Here is a 25,228-nt window from a genome sequence, read left to right on the forward strand (position 1 = left end):
CCTGGAAGAGTGTTACGCTCTACTGGTTGAAATCTGCTGGTGATCCCTGGCCCGAAAGAGGTCCAACTGTCCTAAACAAGGGCCAGGGCTTTTTCAGTCCTGACCCCGACATGGTGGAATGCTCTGCCAGAAGACATCAGGTCCCTGCACGATCTTTTACAGTTTCACAGGACCTGTAGGACAGAGATGTTCCACCAAGCCATTGTATAAGAAGAAGAAGATTTTGGATTTATATCCCGCCCTATACTCTGAATCTCAGAGCGGTCACAATCTCCTCTACCTTCCCCCCCCAACAAACACCCTGTGAGGTAGGTGGGGCTGAGAGTGCTTTTACAGCAGCGGCCCTTTCAAGGACAGCTTCTATGAAAGCTATGGCTGACTCAAGGCCATCTCAGCAGGTGCAAGTGGAGGAATGGGGAATCAAACCCGGTTCTCCCAGATAAGAGTCCGCGCACTTAACCACTACACCAAACTGGCGATGGTTGTCGTGCTGGCACGTTTTCCTCTCCACCCCCTCTTGGAGGGATACCCCCACCCCTGATGTGATGTAATGACTGAATAAGAGCACTTTAAAGATGCCATCAGGGTTTGTAATTTTTTTCATGTAACTGATTTTATATATACCAGTATGTATTTTTAAATGTTGCATATTGCCCTGAGCCTGGCACTAGCCAGGATAGGGCAGTTCATCAAATGATGATGATGGTAGTAGTAGTAGTTGTTGTTGTTTTTTCCCTTGGTAGGGTTAAATTGATTAATTGTTATCTGAGTGTATCCCACCATCTTTTAATTCTGCTTTGAAAATTGGACATTTTCCCATTTTTACTGGATCTATGTGTGTTTATGAGTGTGCTACAGTCTCTACTTTATTCATCCATTGAATCTTTAACCCAAATTACAGCTAGCTGGAAGTAAGACCAATTGGATCCCTTTGGATTTATTTTGGAGAAAGTACTTTTAGGATCATGCTGCATATAGTTATAAAAGTTCTGCTGCAAAGGATCATTATAGCTGTTAATTCTGGAATCTCAGGATATTGATCTCCCATCCAGGTACTGATCTTATCTGCTTAGTTGCAGAAAGACTGATATATCAGCAAGTTTGCTGAATCATGCATCTCCAACCATAGCTTGGGACAGGCTGGTAAGGCTGTATGAAATCTCCTTACAGATTTAGTTTGATTATTGTATTGGATGATGCCTTGGGTACCCTGAGTTGGGTGGAAATGTGGTTTAGAAATGTTTTAATAAAGACAAAACAATAAGTAATAATTATGATTAGAAGTTGTTAATGCACTTATGCTGTGCTTTAGATAACCTTTTAGTATAAATAATTTAATTTGTATATGTTTTTGTGTTAAACACAGCTGTCTGTGAAAATGGGTGTCAGAATGGTGGTCGTTGCATTGGGCCGAACCGATGTGCTTGTGTATATGGATTTACAGGGCCACAGTGTGAAAGAGGTAAGAATTTGTTTTTAGAAAGGAAAAATTAGGATTATACTTAACATCTTAAGACCTGCAATATGTTTATGTGTTTGCACTGAATGAATATGTGGGAGGGACTTGTAACATCAGGGTCTGTGTCACCTAAATATTTCCATTATAACACCAGTGCATAGGCTATAGTGTTTTTCACACAAGGATACACTTGTGTGGTTTTTCCTGTTACTGCTGTGGCTGAGGTAGTGTAGCAACAAAGGGGTATCTACATGTTAGATTTCCCTTCATTTTCCTTGCCCCAGTCCTCTGCGAGAGGCCATCCCTGCTTCTGAAACTATTTGGAGTTACAAATTGCAATATAAATTGGCAATTGAATATTGTTATAACATTATTATAACAATCTGTGTATCAGGTTCTCTGTAGTCTCTGCTTTAATAAAGAAGTAAGTCTTCCTTGCAGTACAGAGAGATGCTTTTTCCTTTGTATCTCTGCAGTAAAAGGGAAAAGGAAAAAGTTAGGGATAATCTGGGAGGTGCATGAATATGTCTCAGAGCTATGGGGAAGCGGGCGGAACCATTTTATATCAGAATTGAATCTGAAGCAAATAACTCATGTGGAAAAGTTGTACAAGTGTGCATACATGCTCTTCATACCTAATTGTCCTCTCCAGTTGTAAGTTTTAGAACACTTTTAAGTGAAAAGCCAGTTGAAGAACAGACCTCAGTATTTCTGTAAAGTGATATTAAGGCTGTAAGTTTAACATACTAATTGTAGTTCAGATTATATTCAGGCACTGCTTTGTTCAATAAGTAGAACATATATGTTAATTGATGGACTTAGATCAGGGGTGGGCAAACTTGTTGAACGTAAGAGCCACACAGAATAAACATCAGATGTTTGAGAGCTGCAAGACATGAAGGAAGGTGAATAGATTGGGAGGGTGGGGGGGTGGAAAGACAGCCACTTTAACTTTAAATGCATTCTCCAAGCTGCTGGCTGGCTTGGTTTGCAGAACTGATTTAAAGAGAGAAATACCTTCTCCAAGCCAGCTGACAGGTCAATGGGGGCTTCAAGAGCCATACAGTATGTGTGAAAGAGCCACATGTAGCTCCTGAGCTGCAGTTTGGCCACCCCTGACTTAGATCCTTAGGAGTTGGGTCTGTTTTGGATGAGTTTTAAGGAGGAAACAGTAAATAATTTTCACAGTGTACAGATGTCTTTTATTTGGGATTTAAAGGTATCAACAAAAGTAAAGCAAATACTTTACTTCATAGCTAAAGAGACAGTAGTCTTTAGATCAGCAGATGCAGATCTTTGTTTAGTCCAAAAGACACTTCCTGGTTTTTCTGAAGGGCACTTGCTCATTCCTGCCTTCTTCACCAGAGTGGGGCTCTTTGAATGAACAGTCTCCTCAAGTATAACCATTTCTTCCCCTCCTGCAGTGCTGGCTATAACAGGTAGGATATCAATCCTGTCCTTCACTTGCTCTCAGTGGGAGAGTGTTTGGTGTGAGGTTTGCTAATGTGTTATGAAGAGAATGGTCCAATTTGGAATAGTGGCATGCATTCCTAGTTCTGAATTTTGCACTCTTAGGCAGAGTGAGACCTTCTGGGTCCAGTAAATGAAGGATGGTATTCTGACTCATCATGGAGAGATCTGAATCGAGCCTCAAACTCCTGTCCTTTCCTGATCTACCTTCAGGGTGGGTGTGGGAGCTTTTTATAATTCTGTATATTAAGGTAATGTAAATTAGATTTTTTAAAATGTAAAACACATGTCACTTTCAAACTCAGTGGTATGATAAAGCGTGACTGCTTGTTCAGCTATCTGGGTTTCTAGCAGACTAACTTCCGGGCTGGAGACAGGAGACTGAGTAGTTTACTAATCACTGGCAGGATAACAGTATATTTAACTAGAAGGTTTGCTGCTGGGCTACAAGAAAATAGAACTTCTTTTGGATCCACCCATACTTTTCTGTTTACCACTTTATGTTCTTTTCTTGGAAATTCTTCCCATGGTCAGTTCTGCTTCTTGGTTTTGAAAAGATAATAGAAGACTTTGGGAACAAAGTGTCTCTGTGTCATGGGTCAGCCAGGAGTCAGAGAGGACTCCTCAGGAGGAGAGGATTCCTCAGAGGGAGAGGAGCCATATGTAGCTAGCTCTGAGTCAACAGAAGCCAGCAAGCAGAAAGACTAACTGCAGGCTGCTATCAGCTGATGCAGACCCACTGATAGCCTCCAGCCCTGAATCAACAGGTGAAACTAAGTTAATTGTTCCCAGTCCTCCAATATCACCCACACCCTTTGAGTGCTGCAAACAGGCTACGAGCAAAACTACAAGAGAGACAACAGAGTGCTCACCACCTGGCCCAATCCCAGCTGCTCAAATAGTTGCAAAATGCAGCTGGCTGCAAAACTGACCATAGTCACATTTATTCCTGATATAAACAATTCACATTGCTTTCCTACTGAGAAAGGTTGGATAATGAGGGCTGAGAGAGAGCAGAACAGAGCAGAGCAGCTCTGATAGCTGAGACAGCTGGAGAAGTTGCTGAGAATTTCTGAGTTTTGAAAGACTTCATTCTGAGGTTTGTGGGACTGCCTAAAATTCCGAGTTGTGATAGCTGGGGAACTGCTGTTTGTTTGGTTGAGTGGGCTAAAGGTGAAAGTGATTGAGAGTGATTGCTGCTGATTGCTTAGGAGTGCCTCTGCTCAACCCTCTTTGCATTTTAAGCTGCGCCTTGCCAGAGAGCTAAAGGGCTCTTGGCCTGTGGCCCTTCGCCTAGGGGCTCTAAGGACCAGGAACCCAGATCCCTAATTTCCTTGTTCTCCCAATAAGGTAAGTTGACCCTCCAGAAGGGGAGCCACTTAAACATACAGCATTTAAAGAGGACTGTATATTTAAAAATATATATATATCATGAAGATAGAATGCCAGCGGGGGGGGGGATTTCCAGTGTTTTGCACTGAGTGTCAAATGTATGACTATCTGCCCAAAGGACAGAAGTCTTGGGTGTGTGCTCGATGCAAGGAGCTCCTGGTCCTCAGGGAATGAGTTCGTACCCTTGAGGCCAAGGTGACTGCCCTGGAGAAGCAGAGACGGTCAGTTAGGCACTTGGGAAAGACTCTCAGGGGCGTATTAGATGAGCCCCGCTCTGAACATAGCAGCCCCATTGCTGCCAGAGAGCATGAGGGTCAAGAGGGAACAGGGCACTGTGCTGATGATAAGGGGAATGCGCCCTCAGAAAGGACCTCTTCTTCGGTTGGTGAGCGGGAATCCTTTCGCGCCAAGGAACCATCCCTGGGCAGGGGGAGAGGGGTTTTTTTTTGGTAGTTGGTGATTTGATCATTAGGCAAGTAGACAGCTGGGAGGCGAAACCACGTACTGACCGTATGGTGACTTGCCTGCCTGGTGCGAAGGTAGCGGACATTACGCGTGTAGTAGATAGGCTGATAGACAGTGCTGGGGAGGAGCCTGTGGTCATGGTGCGTGTTGGCACCAACGATGTGGGGAAATGCAGTCGTGAGGTCCTGGCGGAAAAATTTAGGCTGCTAGTCGGGAGACTTAAAGCCAGGACCTCCAAGGTACCCTTCTCGGAAGTGCTACCTGTTCCACGTGTAGGGCAGGAGAGACAGGCACAAATTAGAAGTCTCAATGTGTGGATGAGACAATGGTGTAAGGAGGAAGGGTTTAAGTTTGTTAGGCACTGGGATGCTTTCTGGAACAAGCGGGAGCTGTACAAAAGAGACGGTCTCCACTTGTCCCCAGATGAAACCAGGCTGCTGGCGCTTAAAATTTAAAAGGTGGCAGAGCAGTTTTTAAACTAAATCTTGGGGGAAAGCTGACAGGAGATGAAATGACTCTGGTTTGGGAGGACTCGTCTCAAAGAGATGAAGGGTTGGCTGCTATTTTTCTACCGGGTAACGGATCAGAGTTGTCACTGTGATGGTGACAAACAGTATGCACTGTCTGCCAGAATCTCGAGGCGGCAGGAGGAAGGTGGCGGGCCTAGCTTGCCTGGGAAATTATAGATGTTTGTATGCAAATGCTAGAAGTGTTCGAAGTAAAATTGGTGAATTGGAATGTTTAGTGTTGGGAGAAAACATAGACATTGTGGGAATTTCAGAAACTTGGTGGAATGAGGAGAATCAGTGGGACACGGTGATTCCTGGATATAAGTTATATCGGAAGGATAGGGAGGGAAGGGTTGGAGGTGGGTTGGCTCTGTATGTCAGAGAGGATATACGGTCCAGTAAGACTGAGGTCAGAGAATTAGATTCCCTTTTAGAAATTCTTTGGGTTGAAATAGAGGGCCCAAAAGGAAATTTAACTATGGGAGTTTGTTATTGCCCACCAAATCAAAAGAGAGAGGATGATTATAATATGACGGAAGGCTTAGAGATAGCGGCTAAATGTAAAAACTGTGTTGTAATAGGTGATTTTAACTACCCGCAGATTGATTGGGTCAATATGTGTTCTGGTCAAGAGAAAGAGATTGAGTTTCTTGATAGTCTCAATGACTGCGCTATGGAGCAGATGGTCTCAGAACCTACCAGGGGTGGGGTGATCCTGGATTTGGTCCTAAGTAATGCCCAAGACTTGGTGAGAGATGTAAAAGTGATTGCGCCACTTGGGAGCAGTGACCATAATGTTATTGATTTCACCATTTGTATAAATAGGGAGTTGCCCAAAAAGACCGCCGCAACTACGTTTAACTTTAAAAGGGGTAAATTCTCTGAGATGAGGAGATATGTGAGGAGGAAACTGAAAAGAAAGGTAAATACGGTCAAAACCCTTGGGGAAGCTTGGAGACTATTTAAAACTATAATCCTAGAAGCTCAGATAAAATACATACCACAAGTTAGGAAAGGCTCAAACAAGCATAAGAAAAGGCCTGCATGGTTAACAAACAAAGTAATGGAAGCTGTAAAAGGACTCCTTTAAGCGGTGGAAGACCAGTCCAAGTGAGATTAATAAAAGGGAACACAGGCTGTGGCAAATCAAATGCAAGACTGTGATCAGGCAGGCAAAAAGGGACTATGAGGAGCATATTGCAAAAAACATAAAGACCAAAAATAAAATTTTCTTCAAATATATAAGGATTACTGAAGGAGGATAGGGACATGGCTGAGAAGCTGAATGCATTTTTTCCTCCGTCTTCACTGTGGAAGATGAGAACTTTTTGCTCGCCCCAGAACCACTAATTATGGAAGGGGTGTTGAAAGACCTGAGTCAGATTGAGGTGACAAAAGAGGAGGTCCTACAACTGATAGACGAATTAAAAACTAATAAGTCACCGGGTCCAGATGGCATACATCCGAGAGTTCTGAAAGAACTCAAAGTTGAACTTGTGGATCTTATAACAAAAATCTGTAATCTTTCATTGAAATCTGCCTCCCTTCCTGAGGACTGGAAGGTAGCAAATGTCACCCCCATCTTTAAAAAGGGTTCCAGAGGCAATCCGGGAAATTACAGGCCAATCAGTCTGACTTCAATACCGGGAAAGTTGGTAGAAACCATTATCAAGGGCAGAATGAGTAGGAACATTGACGAACACGGGTTATTGAGGAATACTCAGCATGGGTTCTGTAAGGGAAGATCTTGCCTCACTAACCTGTTACATTTCTTTGAAGGGGTGAACAAACATGTGGATAAAGGAGACCCGATAAGATGTTGTTTACCTTAACTTCCAGAAAGCTTTTGATAAAGTTCCTCATCAAAGGCTCCTTAGAAAGCTTGAGTCATGGAGTAAATGGACAAGTCCTCTTGTGGATCAAAAACTGGCTGAGTAATAGGAAGCAGAGAGTGAGTATAAATGGGCAGTCTTCGCAGTGGAGGACAGTAAGCAGCGAGGTGCCGCAGGGCTCGGTACTGGGTCCAATGCTCTTTAACTTGTTCATAAATGATTTAGAGTTGGGAGTGAGCAGTGAAGTGGGCAAGTTTGCGGATGACACTAAATTGTTCAGGGTGGTGAGAACCAGAGAGGGTTGTGAGGAACTCCAAAGGGATCTGTTGAGGCTGGGTGAGTGGGCGTCAACGTGGCAGATGTGGTTCAATGTGGCCAAGTGCAAAGTAATGCACATTGGGGCCAAGAATCCCAGCTACAAATACAAGTTGATGGGGTGTGAACTGGCAGAGACTGACCAAGAGAGAGATCTTGGGGTCATGGTAGGTAACTCACTGAAAATGTCAAGACAGTGTGCGTTTGCAATAAAAAAGGCCAACGCCATGCTGGGAATTATTAGGAAGGGAATTGAAAACAAATCAGCCAGTATCATAATGTTTGGGGTTTTTTTGGGTTTTTTTGTTTATTTAAATTTATATCCCCCCCTTCCCACCGAAGTGGCTTAGGGCGGCTCACAACACATAAAAATCTAACATAATTTTTGAATTTAAAACATCTTACACAGTTAAAACAGTAAAATAATAAAACATATAACGGCAGTGTATCAAACTACACTCAGCTTCCAATGCCAGTTAATTGCAAGCCAGCCGGAAGAAGGCTGTCTTACAGGCCCTGCGGAACTGGCCAAGGTCCTGCAGGGCCCTCACCTCTTCCAGCAGTTGGTTCCACCAGAAAGGAGCCGTTACAGAGAAAGCCCTGTCCCTGATGGATTGCAGGCGGGCCTCCTTTGGTTCGGGGATAACAAGCAGATTTTGAGATCCCCATCTCAATATTCTCTGGGGAACATGTGGGGAGAGACAGTCCCTAAGGTAGGCAGGTCCTAGGCCATATAGGGCTTTAAAGGTAATAACCAGCACCTTGTACCGAACTTGGTATATTATTTGCAGCCAGTGCAGAGTCCGGAGCCCTGGTCGAATGTGCTCCCATCTTGTGAGCCCCAATAACAACCGGGCCACGGCATGCTGCACTAACTTCAACTTCCGGGTTCGGCACAAAGGCAGCCCCATGTAGAGGGCATTACAGTAGTCCAACCTCGAGGTGACCATTGCATGGATCACCATTGCTAGGTCATCATGCTCCAGGAAAGGAGCCAACTGCCTCGCCCGCCTAAGATGAAAAAATGCGGACTTAGCGGTGGTTGCTATCTGAGCCTCCATCATTAAGGAAGGCTCCAATAGTACCCCCAAACTCTTGACCTTGTGCACCGCTGTCTGGCGCACCGTCAAAAACTGGCAGGGGGATTTCCCCTCCCGGACCACGACGACCCAAGCAAAGGACCTCTATCTTCACCGGATTCAGCCTCAGTCCGCTCAGCCTGAGCCACCTAGCCACGGCCTGTAATTCCCGGTCCAAATTTTCTGGGACGTAGGCCGGCCGTCCATAAGCAGATAGAGCTGGGTGTCATCAGGGTACTGGTGACGACCCAGCCCATACCTTCGGGCAATCTGGGCAAGGGGGCACATATAGATGTTAAATAACATTGGGGAGAGAACTGCTCCCTGAGGCACTCCGCAATCAAGCATGTGTCTCCGGGACAGTTCACCCAGAATCGCGACCCTTTGTCCCCGACCCTCAAGGAAAGAGGGAAGCCATTGTAAGGCTAACCCCTGAATCCCCGCGTCGGCAAGGCGGCAGGTCAGTAGCCAATGGTCGACCGTGTCGAACGCTGCCAACAGGTCCAACAACATCAGCACCGCTGAGCCGCCCCATTCCAGATGCCGTTGAAGGTCATCTACCAGGGCAACCAACACCATCTCCGTCCCATGGCCCGGGCGAAAGCCGGACTGAAGGGGATCAAGGACAGAAGCATCCTCCAGGAAACTCTGTAGCTGCATCGCCACTGCCCTCTCGATAAGTTTGCCCAAAAAGGTCAATGCCCCTGTATAAATCGATGGCGCGGTCTCATTTGGAGTACTGTGTGCAATTCTGGTCGCCACACCTCAAAAAGGATATTATAGCATTGGAGAAAGTCCAGAAAAGGGCAACTAGAATGATTAAAGGGCTGGAACACTTTCCCTACGAAGAAAGGTTGAAACGCTTGGGGCTCTTTAGCTTGGAGAAACGACGACTGCGGGGTGACATGATAGAGGTTTACAAGATAATGCATGGGATGGAGAAAGTAGAGAAAGAAGTACTTTTCTCCCTTTCTCACAATACAAGAACTCGTGGGCATTCGATGAAATTGCTGAGCAGACAGGTTAAAACGGATAAAAGGAAGTACTTCTTCACCCAAAGGGTGATTAACATGTGGAATTCACTGCTACAGGAGGTGGTGGTGGCCACAAGCATAGCCATTTTCAAACAGGGGTTAGATAAAAATATGGAGCAGAGGTCCATCAGTGGCTATTAGCCACAGTGTGTATATGTGTATATGTATGTATATAATTTTTTTGGCCACTCTTTATAATTTTTTTTGGCCACTGTGTGACACAGAGTGTTGGACTGGATGGGCAATTGGCCTGATCTAACATGGCTTCTCTTATGTTCTTATGAATATAGTGGAGGAAACCCAGTGGCACTCAGGAAAGCCCTGGCAAAACTGGCTTAATGAGAGAGAGAGAGAGAGAGAGAGAGAGAGAGAGAGAGAGAGAGAGAGAGAGAGAGAGAAGCAAGGCAAAAAGCTCCTACTTACCTTGAATAAAACTGTTTTGGTTTTAAAGGTGCTTTTTGTATTTCCCTCATAGGATTGAGGTAGCTGAGCAAAGCATATCAGCTTTGAGGAAGGGGAAGGGAGGAGGAAGGGTCTTGGCTCTGTAGCTCTGCTGTTTGATTGAGAGAGAGCCTGGCACAGCTCTAGCTTTGATTGAGAGAGCTTTGGCTGTGCCAGGCTTCTCAATCACACAGCAGAGCTACAGAGCCAAGCTCCTCCATTGGCTGAGACTCCTCCTCCCTCCCCCTCCTTTGGGGAGGAGGGAGGGGAGGCTGCTTTGCTTGACTGCTTCAATCCCATGGAGAAAAAAAATGGTGATAACAGAAGCAGGAGAGAGGGAGAAGGAAGCATACCATAGGCAGTTCCTCACGGGCTGCATAGAAGCCCTCTGGGGGATGGATCAGGCCCGTGGGCCGGACATTCAGCACCCCTGGTTTCAGTATAATGCTGTAACTAAATAATTGTTTTGCAGGAGCAATACTATTGCCATTCTCATTAAGAACAACAAGGACTGGGGAATGAGCTTTGTATCTGACTTCAAACTCACTGCTGCTCACTTCATCCTTAATTTGCTCTTCTTATTCGTTTTAAATTTTTTATTAAAATATTTATACCCCACATTTACTCGACTGACAATACAGTCAACACAAGATTGAGCTAAGATTGAAACACTTTTGGAAGCTATCAGAGGAAAATAAAAATCTAAGACCCAGGTGACTCCTGTTTAAAATTAACTGTTTATCCCCATGGTGCAGAGTGGTAAGCTGCAGTACTGCAGTCCAAGCTCTGCTCACAACCTGTGTTTGGTTTAGGTAGCCAGCTCAAGGCTGACTCAGCCTTCCATCCTACCAAGGTCAGTAAAATGAGTTCCCAGCTTGCTGGGGGTAAAGTGTAGATGACTGGGGAAGGCAATGGCAAACCACCCCATAAAAAGCTGGCTAAGAAAACATCATGATGTGACATCACCCCATGGGTTGGTAATGATTCAGTGCTTACACAGGGAACTACCTTTACTACCTTTTATAATGAACAGCTTATTTCTTAAGAGTGTGTTACCTCACAAACCATTGAGTGTAATTTAACAGCAATTTGTAGCTGTTTGGACAAGATGAACCTTAAAGGGCTGCTGGTGGGTTCCCACTTATTCCCATTTAACACTGCTGATGTTCTACTGAAGGGCTTTGCAGTAGAATCACTAGTCCTCTGGTGCTGCTGGTGGAAGCCGATTTCAAGACCCTCTGTTCCACTTGGTCTGTGTAGCAGAGGGTGTCATGGGTCAATCAGGGCTCAGTGAGAACTCCTCAGGAGAAGAGGAGCCATGTTTAGCCAGCTCTGAGTCAGCAGAAACCAGCAAGCAGGAGAAACTCTAGGCTAATCAGGATTCACAGCCAACAGTTGGTGCAGAGCCACCAAGGTCTCCAGCCCTGAGTCTACAGGTGAAACTTAGCCAATTGTTCCCAGCCCTCCAGCATCACCCATGCCCTTTGAGTACTGGCTATGAACAGAACTACAGGAGAAATGGCAGAGTGCTTGTCTGCTGACCCAGTGCTAGCTGGTTGAGTAGTTGCAGAATTACTTTTGAGCATCTGGTTGCAAATTGGACCCTTAGGCACATGCCTCTAAAAACCAGCCAAGGGAAGCTGTTAGAGGTGGAAATAACATGTCAAATTACCACTGACTCTGCAAACACAGCCTTGGAACCTGCCTTGCTTGTGTGACACTTGGACTGGCTTCTGACTATGGTTTTCAGCTGTGGTTGACTTCTGCTCATGAGTAACCCTTGGACTACTTGACTACATTTCTCAAAAAGCCCCTCAGCAATGGCTCTCTTGGTGCTGAACTCTTGGTCTGGACTCTTGACTTGGTTTTCCTCACTTGGACAGACTGCCTTCCAGGAACCCACCCGTGGCTCTGCCTGACTTGTGACAGAGTGTAAGAAACAGCCTAAAATTCAGGAAGTTTTAAAGTTCCTTTTGGAAAAATATTTTTTATTTTAAATATCTACAAGTCTGCCTTTCTCTGAACTGGAACAGAAAACATTTTAATAGCCCTTTTCTCTTGCCACATGCAGAATGTAGGAAATAAGTGATAGAAGGGGTAGATAAGTGGTAGAAATGATGTAAAGTATTCCCACCCTATATTTCGAGGCCTTACTGAAAAGATATCATATATGATCTGACTTTTTTTGTACTTGGGCTGCAGTAGTAAGATTGTATCATGCACAATCGTCATGCTCACTTTTCAGACTGGCGATAATCCCACAGCTGGGTAGCCTGTACAAATCGTACTATATTATGTAAGGCCGAGGCTGGTGAGTTTAGGAGAAGAAAGATACTAGTTCAAGCTGTTCTGCCTGTGTTATTGTAAGGCTCAAATGCATTGCTCTTTCTAGTTTCATCTTGCTCCATGGTAAGTTTGGTCTGGAATGGCACAGTTTTTTGTGCATCCACATGCCTGGTGCCTTTTCACACAGTTTCCACACTGTCAACACTTTTGTATCTTGTCCTCCGCAAGCATTATGTCTGACAAGTATTAGGTCCACTCTGTCCTTTCCCCAATTTGGCTGCTGTTGCTGGTTTTATGCCACAGTTGTTGTGCCATCTAAGTTAGTTATTTTTGCTTGTTTGTACTAGAATGATCAGCTGGGACAATGGAAATAGTGAATGGAAAGTTGAAATAGGCTGTCTCTAAACCAAAAACATCTGAAAATAATCAAATGTAATAATGAGAGGAGAAAAAAATCCAGTCTAAAATTCTAGCATGTACAAGTTGGCATGTCTAGTTTTATGGAAAATAGCCTTCTCTTGTGCTGCAATTGTCTAAAAGCCTGAAAATTATGAGTAGGCCAAAATACTCAAAATGTTGTTATGGCTTATCCTATGTGAAGCTAATTATTAATTTTAATGTCCTATTATTACTGCTTGATTTGTTTATGAAAAGAACACTTCATGTTTGATTTTAATAAACAAGCTTAAATTGTAAAAGATTTCAGATTTTCACGGCTGGTAACATCATTAGGGTTTGTAGAATCTTTCGGGCTCAAGTGCCGTGTTCTACTAGAGAAAGTTTTTCTTCCAGACGTTTCATAGAACAGTAGAACACGGCACTTGAGCCCGAAAGATTCTACAAACCCTAAAGCTTAAATTGTACTTTGTTAATGGCATATATTAGGAAAAAATCAGTATTGTTACTTTTGCTATTGTTTATTTGCTTTAATTTTTGTAGGTCAGAAATCTGTGTACTTACTCAATGTGTTAAAATCATGTTATATTACCAAAAACAAACCCCCACCTTTCTCACGGTTCTCTCTTACTTCCAGTATTCTTTTACCATTTCAATTTTAACTTTAAATATTTAGCTTATGTTCCTTACTGATGATGCACTTGTTAGAGCTGACCAGTTGTTCAAAGCCTTTGTTGGAATGCTTTTATTTATTTACTGGATTTATAACCTGCCCTACCCCACATAGCAGGGCTGAGGCGGGGGGGGGGGGCGGGGCGGGGCGGGGTGTAACAACAATAAATTGGGGGACAGGTTCTGTAATGTACTGGGGTCGGCGCAGTAAGAGACCAGAGTCGGAGAGTGATTTCAGCAAGCTTTACTTCAGGAACACACACACACAGACTGAGCTCTGTTCAAACTTCCTGCTCCTTTATACAATTCTTGCCCCCTTCTGATTGGTCCTTAACTATCTACATGGATTGTCTATTTACAGGGCCCTAAGGGCCTATCAGGGTACAGTATGAGCCTGGATGTTGATTGGCTACTTATGTTTCAATCCTTCCCCTGATTGGGCACACTTAGGCCTTCTCTGGAACCCTGGTGTGGAGTTCAAGCTCTGGCTTGTTCGGTTTCCCTCCAAAAGTAACAGTTCTCCCATTTGAGCCTAGGACACAACAGCCCTCCCCCCATAGTTCCAGCTATCAGGTGACATAGTCCTGGAGATATGCCGGAGGGCGGCGGTCTCGTGTCGAGCGTCGGAGCTCCGAGGGGACTGGGCATTCCGACTCGGTTGGTGGTTCTGCGGCTGCAGAGCTGGAGACATCTGGGACGGCGGCCCCGGGAGACCTGGGTTCAGCTGCGCGGTCGGGGGTCTCCTCCTGCTGGGCCAAAGCTGGCTCCACGGAACCCTGTTCTGTGTCAGGCTCTCGGGGACTTACGTTGTCCGGATCTGGAGCCTCTGACCTTGGCTCCCCGGCAGGCAGGCGACCTCGGAGTTGGTTGATGTGTCGCCTCAGGAGATGTCCACCCTCCAAGGTCACTGCATAGGAGACCGGACCGGTGACGTGGTCCACCTTTCCAGGGAGCCAGGCGGGGCCAGTGGTGGCATAGTTCCATGCCCACACTGTCTCACCTGGGTAGAACCCTCTGGGGGCTTTAAGGTGTTCCGGCGCCGGTCGCCTGTCTGGGGCTCGGTCAGGGTGCAGCTTGTCCAGCAGGGTGCAGATGTGGCGGCCCATGAGGAGTTCTGCTGGACTGCGACCTGTGGAGGCGGTAGGTGTGGTCCGGTAGGCCATTAGGAAACACGCCATGTCTTTTGGCCAGTCTGAGGGGCCCAGACGGTTCAAGGCCTCCTTTGCCGTGCGCACCATCCGCTCTGCCTGGCCGTTGGTGGCTGGATGAAACGGGGCAGAGCGAATGTGCCTGATGAGGTTCTTGGCCAAGAAGTCCTGGAATACTGCGGACGTGAATGTTGTGCCGTTGTCGGTGACGATGGTCTCCGGCAACCCGTGGGTTGCAAAGATGGCCCTCAGAGCCCTGATGGTCGCCTGCGATGATGGCGAGGGCACCTGGACCACCTCCAACCACTTGGAGTATGAATCCACTAGTATGAGTAGAGTCCGCCCATGGAAGGGGCCAGCAAAGTCCATATGCAGTCTTGACCAGGGGGTTTTGGTGGATTCCCATGATTGCACTGGGCCACGTGGGGGGTCAGGCCTTGACACCTGGCATGTCGGGCACCTTTTAACCCAAGCCTCAATTTCTGCATCGAGGCCGGGCCACCAGACATAGCTCTGTGCGAGAGCCTTCATGCGGACTATGCCCGGGTGTGCCTCGTGCAGGGCTCTCAGCACTTGGTCTTGCAAGGGTTTGGGGATGACGACTCTGTTGCCCCATAGTAGGCAGCCTTTGTGGGTGGATAGTTCGTCTTTCCGGGCTGCAAACAGAGTACATTCTGGCCCAGTCGAGCCCTTGGGCCACCCCCTCCCCACCCAGTCCAAGACACGGGAGAGGACTGGATCACGAGCGGAGCGGGCAGCAACGTCGCGGGCGAGCAATGGCCTGTCCGGAAGCATGTCCATCAGTAGGATCTGATGAGCCGGGGCTGGATCGGGATCCACGTCAGGCAAGGGCAAGCGGCTCAGGGCGTCAGCATGGCCCATTGCCTTGCCTGGGCGATGCACTAGGGTGTAAGTGTAGCCGGCTAGAAAAATGGACCAACGGAGGACCCGTGGGGACAACACCTGAGGGGTCTGCCGGTCCGATGCAAAGAGGCCCAAGAGGGGTTTGTGGTCCGTATAGAGAGTAAAGGGCCGGCCGTAGATGTAATGAAATTTTTTGACGCCGGCCAACACTGCCAACCCTTCTTTGTCGATTTGGGCGTAGTTCCGCTCCGCTGACGAGAGGGTCCGCGAGTAATACGCAATAGGGACTTCGGTACCATCGGGGAGTCGGTGGCCCAGAACTGCCCCCACGCCATAAGGGGATGCGTTGCATGCAAGGACCAAGGGTAGGGTCTCGTCGAAATGGGCAAGGACGGAGTTGGACATCAGGAGGCCCTTGATATCCTGGAAGGCTTTAGCGTGCTGGCGGCCCCACGCCCAGGGTCGGTTCTTGTCTAGAAGCCGGTGCAGGGGTTTGGCCACTGCTGCCTTGTGGGGGAGAAAAGCATGATAAAAGTTTAGGAGGCCGAGGAAGGCCTGGAGTTCTTGCTTGTTGGTGGGCGCTGGAGCATCTCTGATGGCACGCAGCTTGGCGTCAGAGGGGTGGACCCCCTGGGCATCGATGGAGAACCCCAGGAATTCCATCCGATCCACACCCAGGAGGCACTTCTCCCATTTGACCTTGAGGCCGGCTGTTTCAAAACGTTGTAGGACTCCTCTAAGGCGGGCGGCGAATTCTTCAGGCGAGGCTGCCGCGATCAGCACATCATCGAAGAATGGAGTGACTCCGGGGAGTCCTTTTAAAAGAGAGTCCATTAGTTCCTGGAACAACCCCGGAGCCACACTCATGCCAAATTGCAACCTCTTTACTCTAAAGGCCCCCCGGTGGGTCACATTTGTTTGGGCATTGGCCGTGGCCTCATCCACCGGCAGCTGTTGGTAAGCTTGGGCCAAGTCCAACTTGCCGAAAATTTTTCCGCCGGCTAGGGTGGCTAGAACGTGGCTGACTATGGGCACAGGATATGCGTGGGCCTGAAGAGCCTTGTTGAGGGTGCACTTATAGTCTGCACAAATCCGCACCTCCCCACTGGGCTTGACTGGAGTCACGATGGGAGTTTCCCAGGTTGCGTGGGTGACAGGCTCTAGTATTCCCTATGCAATCAGTTTATCCAGTTCTTCCTCAATTTTAGGCTTGAGCGCGAATGGAACTCGCCGCGCTTTAAGCTTAATAGGCTGCACTGTGGGGTCAAGGTGTAGTGAAACCGGGGGACCCGTGTAGCAGCCCAAGGTGCCATTGAAAACGGCCGGGAACTCTTCGCAGGCCTTGTTAAAGTCCACTCCACCAGTCTTATTGACCCCCCTGATCTCTAGTCCCAGGGGCTTGAACTAGTCGAGACCCAAAAGGTTTGTAAGGTGGTTCTTGACCACTACCACTTGTAGCTGGCCCTTGAACCCCTTGTATTGGACTGGGACCGGGCCCACTCCCAAGGTAGGCACCTTGTTCTTCTGGAAGTCCACTAAGGTAAACCCCGGGTCCCTGAGACGAGGCCTCAGCCTGGTGGGAATTTTAAAAAATGTCTCTGCCGCTATAATAGATGATGCTGACCCAGAGTCCACCTCCATTTGGCAGGGCACCCCCCCCGATCTCTACATTGACCCGGATTTTGGAGGGCCTGACTGGCGAGGGTAGGTACTGTACCGGGTATTGGTGGGCGTGGAGAGCGTCGATCTCGAAGTCTGGCTGGCCTTCGGAGTGCGCAGATCTTTGCGGGACGCGTGCTCGGGATTTGGATCTGCAGGCACAGGCGATGTGGCCTTCCTTGTTGCAGAGTCGACAGGTGGCATTCCGGAATCGGCAGGTCTTCTGCTCGTGTTGGCCCCCGCAACTTGCACATGCAGGTGGTGTCTTGTGTCTCATGCCTTGTGGGACGTGGGTCGTCTTCCTTCCTGCTGAACGATTGCCGGTTTGTAGAGCTCTGTTCTCGTCTGAGTCCTCAGTAGATGGTTCAGGGTTGATCTGGTGTGCCGCAGCCTGTCTTGTTTGCCGTGGCTCTGCTGATCTGTCCTTCTCCCAGCTGGTGGCCATGTCGATTGCCTTTGTTAGGTCGCAATCGGAGAGGGACAGGAGTTTCCGCACTAGTTTTTCGTCCCTCAAGCCCCATACAAACTGGTCGAGAAGGGCTTCGTTGAGGTCTGCGAAACTGCATCGGCTTGCCACCCGGCGCAGGCTTGTTAAGAACGCCATGGTGGTTTTGCCTGCCTTCTGTGTCCTTTGTCGGAAGTCCCAGTGCCGTGTGAGCTTGGTTGGCTGGGGCTGGAAATACTTCTCCAGAGCGCTGATGATGTCGTCCACCGGCGTCTCTGAGAGCTTTCTGGGTTGGAGAAGAGCCCTGGCTAAGTCCACGGTCTCCGTGCCACACGTACTGATAAGCAGAGCTCTCTGCATGGTAGTCTCTGTAATCTTCCGGAAGGTCAGGTATGACTGGAAGCCTTCGACCCACGAGTCCCACAGCTCGGGGCGATCGATGCTAAAGGGCTGTAGGAGGTTGGATGGAGCCTCCATTCTTGGCAGCGTGTCTGGGCGGCTTGCGAGCTGGGGTGTGCGCAGAGCGGAGGTGCGGACCCAGATGGCTTGGATTTAGCCGCCTTTCCGTGTTCCTGGTTCTGTTGCTGGTTCTTACTGGCATCCCACCCTCGTCGCCAGTGTAATGTACTGGGGTCGGCGCAGTAAGAGACCAGAGTCGGAGAGTGATTTCAGCAAGCTTTACTTCAGGAACACACACACAACACACAGACTAAGCTCTGTTCAAACTTCCCGCTCCTTTATACAATTCTTGCCCCCTTCTGATTGGTCCTTAACTATCTACATGGATTGTCTATTTACAGGGCCCTAAGGGCCTATCAGGGTACAGTATGAGCCTGGATGTTGATTGGCTACTTATGTTTCAATCCTTCCCCTGATTGGGCACGCTTAGGCCTCCTCTGGAACCCTGGTGTGGAGTTCAAGCTCTGGCTTGTTCGGCTTCCCTCCAAAAGTAACAGTTCCCTCCAAAAGTTACAGTTCTCCCATTTAAGCCTAGGACACAACAGGTTCGAATTCTCACCCACTTCTGAAACTTATTGCTCACTCATAGAAGTCAATGGTTTTAGAAAGGTATAACTGTTAAAGTTGCATTGTTAGATTAAGCTCATATTAGTATTAAGAATGTAATTTGTTTTCATTTCTGTCTGCTGTTAAGATCATGGTTTCATTCGAGTTGTACTTCTACTCTTTCAATGTTACAATTCCAGGGTTCCAAGAACATAAAATGTAAATGAACATCAGTGGAAGTATTGCAGAATGCTGTAAGGGCCTGCTGCGCAAAACAGAACCACTGGCAACTCAGTTTATGAGAATATTCATTTTTAATATAACCAGGCTTTCCAGATAGCAGCTCATATTTAATACACTGAGTTTCACAAGTTCGAGCCTCTCAGATTTCTAAATATATTCAGCACAGCTCCATAATTTTAGTATTTTATTTTTAAAACATTTTGTGCTGTGTTTCCACCCAAATAGGGTCCCCAGAGCAGTGAACGTTTGTTAAATACTTGGGTTCGATACATAGATGTTCAAACAGGAACATGCTTTATTGATAACTGGAACAAGACAAAATGGTGGGGCTGCAATCCTGCTTATATTCATCCACAAGAACAGCCCCCAGATCCCCATACCAAATCATGACAGTTAAGCTTCGCACCAAATCTGCTCATTGGTCCTATTTAGAGTCGAGGTCTCTAATGTAGTAAAGAGTCTCTAGCGCCCCACTGCTGTTGGGCACACGAAAGCTTCCTGCCAAACATTGAGCTCAATACATAACACCCCTCTCCCCAAGTTCCAAAGTACCTGACACACATAGTCCTCCAGGTACTCTGGCCGGCGACATTCCCTCTGAGTGTCAAGGCTTGGCCTGGAGAGGAGGTGCCATTGGAGATCAGCTTGGCGTGGCTGAAACTGTCAAGTCTGGTGTTTCAATAACGAGACTTTCTTGATAAGAAGTTCTAGTTTATTGTAACATGTTGCAGAACTGTAGCTGAAAGATTGCGAGACTGGCGAGCATACACAAAGGGCAAACTTTTAAGGTACAAATCAAAAGCATTCCTGAGGGGAGGGCACACTATGCAGGGTACATTCACACATCGTTGTTACATTTATCGTTCTCAGGCCTTGGTTGGCCTTGGGCGCTTCCTGGCGCTCGTTATCTCTGAGAAGGCTTCATAATCTTATTCTCATGCTCTCGTTACCAAGCTATACTACATAACAAAGGGGAGGTGATGGGGGAAGGCAAGGATGAGCTAGCAGCAGATGAATACAGTATGGCTTTTACCCAGGATCCCTCTCCTGAACCAGCTTTTGGGGCCTAGACTACTCAGCAGCATAACAGACTTGACATACTGCCCCCCCTAAGCCCCCTCCACCGTGGGGGGAGGGACTCTGGTGGCTTCATGCTCCCGGACTCCTTGGTTGAAGGCACAGCGGTCGGTTAGGGCGGTGGTGGCCCCCGCGGGGGGAGGGTGCCAGCTGGATGGCCCGGGGCCCTGGCGGATCAAGCTGCAATGAAAGACAGGGTGGATTTTACCCAAAGCGGGGGGCAGAGCCAATTCCACAGTTACTGGATTAATCACCCTTTTCACCTTGAATGGCCCCAAGTACTTTACTGCCAGTTTGCGCGAGGGCTGGGTTAGAGGTAGGTTCTTGGTTGACAGGTACACAGAGTCCCCGACTTTAAACTCTCCCGCCGGGACATGGGATTTGTCATATTGCTTTTTGTAAGCCTCCTTGGCAGCTTCTAAATTGTCCCGTATAAGCTGCCAGCTGTTGCTTGGCCCCTCCCACCATTGCTCGAACGAGGAGGGAGCGTCTCATCCGTCTCCCCCCGGGAGCAGGGGGAGGGGTTTCCCCTCATAACCGAACACCATAAAGAAGGGGGAGGCTTTGGTGGAACTTTGCATGCTATTGTTGTAGCAGTATTCGGCAAACGGGAGCAAATCTACCCAGTCGGACTGTCGTTGGTTCACAAAACACCTTAAGTACTGCTCCAGCACCCCGTTAACCCTCTCCGTCTGTCCGTCTGTCTGGGGGTGGTAGGCAGAACTCAGGCCCTGCTCCATTCCCACTAGTTTACAGAACTCCCGCCAGAAGGTGGCAACGAACTGAGGCCCGCGGTCGCTAATGACCTTGTCTGGGAACGAGTGTAGTTTTATGACGTGGTCAAAGAACAGGGCGGCCAATTTCTTGGCTGTGGGTAGTTGGGGGCAGGGGATAAAGTGGGCTTGCTTAGAAAAAGTGTCCACCACCACCAGAATCACTGTTTTTCCCCTGGAGGGGGGAAGTTCCACAATGAAGTCCATGGAAACTATGGCCCAAGGGCGTTTAGCGGTTTCTAACGGCTGCCAGTGACCGGGTGGTTTCCCTCCCCTCCTTTTTGCCATTATGCACATTGGGCAGCTTGTGACAAATTCAGAAACATCTTTCCGGAGGGACGGCCACCAGAACTGCCTGTTGACCAAGTGCAGCGTTTTTACATAGCCGAAGTGCCCTGCTAGCTTGGATGAGTGGCAGAGCTGGAGGATTTCTCTCCTTAGGCACTTGGGCACATACAGCTTGTCCCCCCTATAACATAATCCGTCCCTCCCTTTTTGCACTCCTTCGGGCCTCTCGTCCCCCTCCCTCCAGGCTTCTAGCTCTAGGCGCTCTCGGTTCAGCCCCTCCAATTCCTTCCTTTTCTGGGAGCGGGTGGTGACCATGGCCGCTATTTGAGACGGCTGAATTAAGGAGTCCACCACCTCCTCCTTCTGGCTCTCGTGCTGCGGGAGCCGTGACAGGGCATCGGCCAGAAAGTTCCTCGTCCCGGGGATGTGCTTTAGGGTGAAGTCAAACTTGGAAAAGAAGCCCGCCCACCTGATTTGCTTTTTGCTCAGTTTGCTCTTCCCCGTCAGTGCTTCTAGGTTTTTGTGGTCGGTCCACACCTCGAATGGGAGCTTTGCCCCCTCCAGCCAAGACCTCCAGGTTTTCAGTGCGAACACGACCGCAAACGCCTCTTTGTCCCACACTGACCAGTTGCGCTGTTCATCAGAGAACTTTCAGGAGATATAGGCACATGGTCGTAGTTTCCCTTCCCCGTCCCTTTGCATGAGAATGGCTCCTACGGCCACGTCGGAGGCGTCGCATTGGACCACGAAGGCCCTCTGCTCGTCCGGGTGGCTGAGGACCGGTTCACTGGTGAACAGCCGCTTCAAGTGATCGAGTGCTGCCTGGCACTCGGCCGTCCATTTCAACCCCACCCCGGGTCGCTTCGCCTCTGGGCCCTTGCCCTTGGTCTTTAGGAGATCGGTCAAGGGCAGGGCTATCCTGGCGAGCCCTTCTATGAATTGTCTGTAGAAATTTGCGAACCCAAGGAACGATTGGAGCTGTCTACGTGTCCTCGGGGGAGCCCATTCTAACACGGCTTGGACTTTGGCCGGGTCCATCGCCAACCCCTGCCCGGACACCCGGAATCCCAAGTAGTCGAGCTCCGTCCGGTGGAACTCACACTTCGATAGTTTAGCATACAGTTGGTGCTCTAGTAGGGTGCTTAGTACCTCCCTCACTAACTTCACATGCGATTTCAAATCTTGTGAATAAATAATGATGTCATCAAGGTAAACCACCACCCCCTTAAACAAGTACTTCCGCAACACATCATTAATAAAGTTCATGAACACTCCCGGGGCCCCTTGCAACCCAAAAGGCATCACGAGCTACTCAAACTGTCCCATCGGGGTGTTGAAGGCGGTTTTCCACTCATCCCCCTCCTTGATGCGCACGCGGAAGTAGGCGTCGCGCAAGTCCAGTTTGGTAAAGATCTTCCCCCCCGCCACCGTGCTCAGCAAGTCCTGAATGAGCGGGATGGGGTAGGCGTTGGACATGGACGCCGCATTAATCCCGCGAAAATCTGTGCAAAGTCTAAGCGAGCCATCCTTCTTCTTCCGGAATAGCACCGGGGCGGCGTGGGGGGCCGTGGCCGGTCGGATGAACCCACGCGCTAAGTTCAAGTCTAAGAATTTGCGGAGCTCCTTCTTCTCCGCCCACCCCATTTGATATAGTTTGGCTTTGGGCAACGCCTCCCCCGGGATCAATTCTATGGCGCAGTCCGTGCTCCGGTGGGGGGGCAATTGGTTGGCCTCTTCCTCGCTAAAAACCTGTTTCAAGTCCCGATAAACCACGGGGATTGGGTGCACCTCCTCCACCGACACGCACGCCCTCTCGTGGGCTACTGGGGCTTTGGGTCCCCATGCGGGGTTCCAGTCGTGCCTCCTGCACCCCGGGTCTAGGAACCGAATGGTCTGCGCCCTCCACCTGATCAGGGGTTCGTGCTTTTCTAGCCCCAACACGATCGGGTAGGAGCAGGACGGAGCGATTACAAAAAATTCTTGATCCCAGTGCTCCTCTATCCCCATGGGGTTGGGCAGAGTCTCACGGGTGCACGGCTCTCCGCACATAACGGATCCGTCCATTTGCTCAAACAGCATGGAGTGGGAAAGCTGCGAGCTCTCTAGTCTCAACGCCTCCACCACCTTGGGGGAGATTAGCTCCCTGTTGCACCCCGAGTCTATGAGGGCCCGAATTTGCATGAACCTCCGCAGTTTGGGGTTCAGTAATTTAACAGTCACAAAGTACAGTCTCCCCTTTACGCTCACCGTCAGCGGCGCCTCGTCGTGGTCGACCTGCCGTTGGGCGCCCTTCAGAGCAGCAGGTCGGGCTCGTTTCCCGCCGGCTCTTCTGCCCACGCGAGGTCGGCCAGTTCCACGGAGAGAAGCACCTCTTCCTCCTGCAGCTCCTCCTGCACCAGCGCGCTGCTTTTCGCCGCATCCTTAGGGCGGCCGGGGGGCTTCCTCGGAGTGGGAGTGGTCGGCTTTGGTGGGGCCGGGGGTGACTTGGCCGGCGGGGGGAGAGGGCAGGCGGACGCTAGGTGGTTCGGGTCCCCGCACCGGTAGCACCTGCGGGGTCCCGCCGGGGCGGCGGCCGGTTTCTTCGCTTTGGTCGGCTCGCCCTTTGCCGGTGTCCCCTTCTGGTGGGCCTTCCTCGACTGGTGTTGTCGCAGCATGGCCACTCGTTTCAGGTTGTTTTCGACCTCACCAGCTAGCTGGATCCATCCCACCAGGGTGGTCGGGCGGGCTTGCGTGAGGGTCCGATCCCAGATGCTGGCGTTCAGCCCGCTCGTGAACTGCTCAATTTTCATCACCTCGTTCCAACCCCGAACCCGGCCGACGTTGGCTTGGAATTCGGCCGCGTACTCGCGGATGGGGCGGGCCCCCTGCTGCATGTCACGGAGGGCCGCCAGTGCTCGGGATTCTTGCAGCGGGTCTTCAAACTGGGTCAGTAGGGCTTGGAGGAAAGTGTGCACGTCATCCAGGATCGGGCTCCTGGTTTTGCACAGGCTCACATACCATCTCTTGGCTGTCCCTCTCATCTTCAACCCTAGGTAGTCGACCCTGCTGAATTCGTCTGGGAAGGAGTTTCCCCAGTAGTGCATGAAGCTGTTTGCTTGAATCCCGAAGTAATTCACCTCCTCCGGGTCCCCGTCGAAGGTGGCGTCCAGCTCTCGGCTCACATGCCTCGGCCCCACTGGTGGCACCGGAGGTGGCGGGGCAGGGGGGGCGGTCCCAGCCCGCACCGGGGCTGCCTGTGCGGCCGGTTGGGTGGGCCGATCGCGGGGCCCCGCCGGAGCCGCAGCTGGTCTTCTGGAGGTCGGGATTCCCAGCGCCCTCCCGAGCTGGATGGTTAGGTCGCGCACCTCATCCCTCAGGCTTCCGATGGCCCCGTCAAACTCTCGGCGGACCATCGACCGGAACATTTGGTAATCCTCCTCGTCTTGGTCCCGGAGCCTCCGCTCTCCGCAGTCGGCCTTCCGACCTCCCGCCTTTTCTTCTCCATCGTCTCCCACCTGGATGACGATGATGCTGTCTGCTTCTCCCGTCTCCCCCGAGCCCGGGCTCGCGGCTTCAGACCCTGCTACCTGGATCGACCTGATGTGGCGGTTCAGGATAGCCTCTCGGCGCAGGGGAGCCTGGTCCATGATGGTGGTCGAGGTCCTCTGCTGATACTGCCGGGGCGATAGCACCAGCTGGAACTCCGGGGGGGACTCCGCGGCTCTTCTAGGGTCTAAGACGTGCCACGGGGCCGGTCCCTCGGATCCCGATTCGAGTGGGAGTTCTCCGTCATCCGGAATCTGGTCGGCCATCGGGCCTTTCAAGTTGCCGGAACGGTTAGGTCCCAAAAAGGGAGTCTCGCAAAATGTCAAGTCTGGTGTTTCAATAACGAGACTTTCTTGATAAGAAGTTCTAGTTTATTGTAACATGTTGCAGAACTGTAGCTGAAAGATTGCGAGACTGGTGAGCATACACAAAGGGCAAACTTTTAAGGTACAAATCAAAAGCATTCCTGAGGGGAGGGCACACTATGCAGGGTACATTCACACATCGTTGTTACATTTATCGTTCTCAGGCCTTGGTTGGCCTTGGGCGCTTCCTGGCGCTCGTTATCTCTGAGAAGGCTTCATAATCTTATTCTCATGCTCTCGTTACCAAGCTATACTACATAACAAAGGGGAGGTGATGGGGGAAGGCAAGGATGAGCTAGCAGCAAATGAATACAGTATGGCTTTTACCCAGGATCCCTCTCCTGAACCAGCTTTTGGGGCCTAGACTACTCAGCAGCATAACAGACTTGACAGAAACTTCACTTAGCTGTGGCAGAACAAGAACACAGTCCTGAATGTCTGCGACCTGGGGAAGAGGGACTGGTTCTCTGTGGCTGTTGGCCAATG

The 25,228-nt window shown here is 49.5% G+C and overlaps 1 protein-coding gene across 1 annotated transcript in view; it reads left to right on the forward strand.

Annotated features, from left to right (window-relative positions):
• Positions 1–25,228, forward strand: part of FBN2 (fibrillin 2) — a 363,281-nt gene that overhangs the window by 15,568 nt on the left and 322,485 nt on the right. The window contains exon 5 of the mRNA XM_060263402.1: positions 1,367–1,462. Within this exon, the coding sequence (XP_060119385.1) occupies positions 1,367–1,462 (96 nt within the window). The remainder of the gene's footprint in view (positions 1–1,366; positions 1,463–25,228) is intronic.

The sequence above is a fragment of the Heteronotia binoei genome, unplaced genomic scaffold, assembly GCF_032191835.1.
Source record: "Heteronotia binoei isolate CCM8104 ecotype False Entrance Well unplaced genomic scaffold, APGP_CSIRO_Hbin_v1 ptg000055l___fragment_3, whole genome shotgun sequence".
Classification (NCBI taxonomy): Eukaryota; Metazoa; Chordata; class Lepidosauria; order Squamata; family Gekkonidae; genus Heteronotia; species Heteronotia binoei.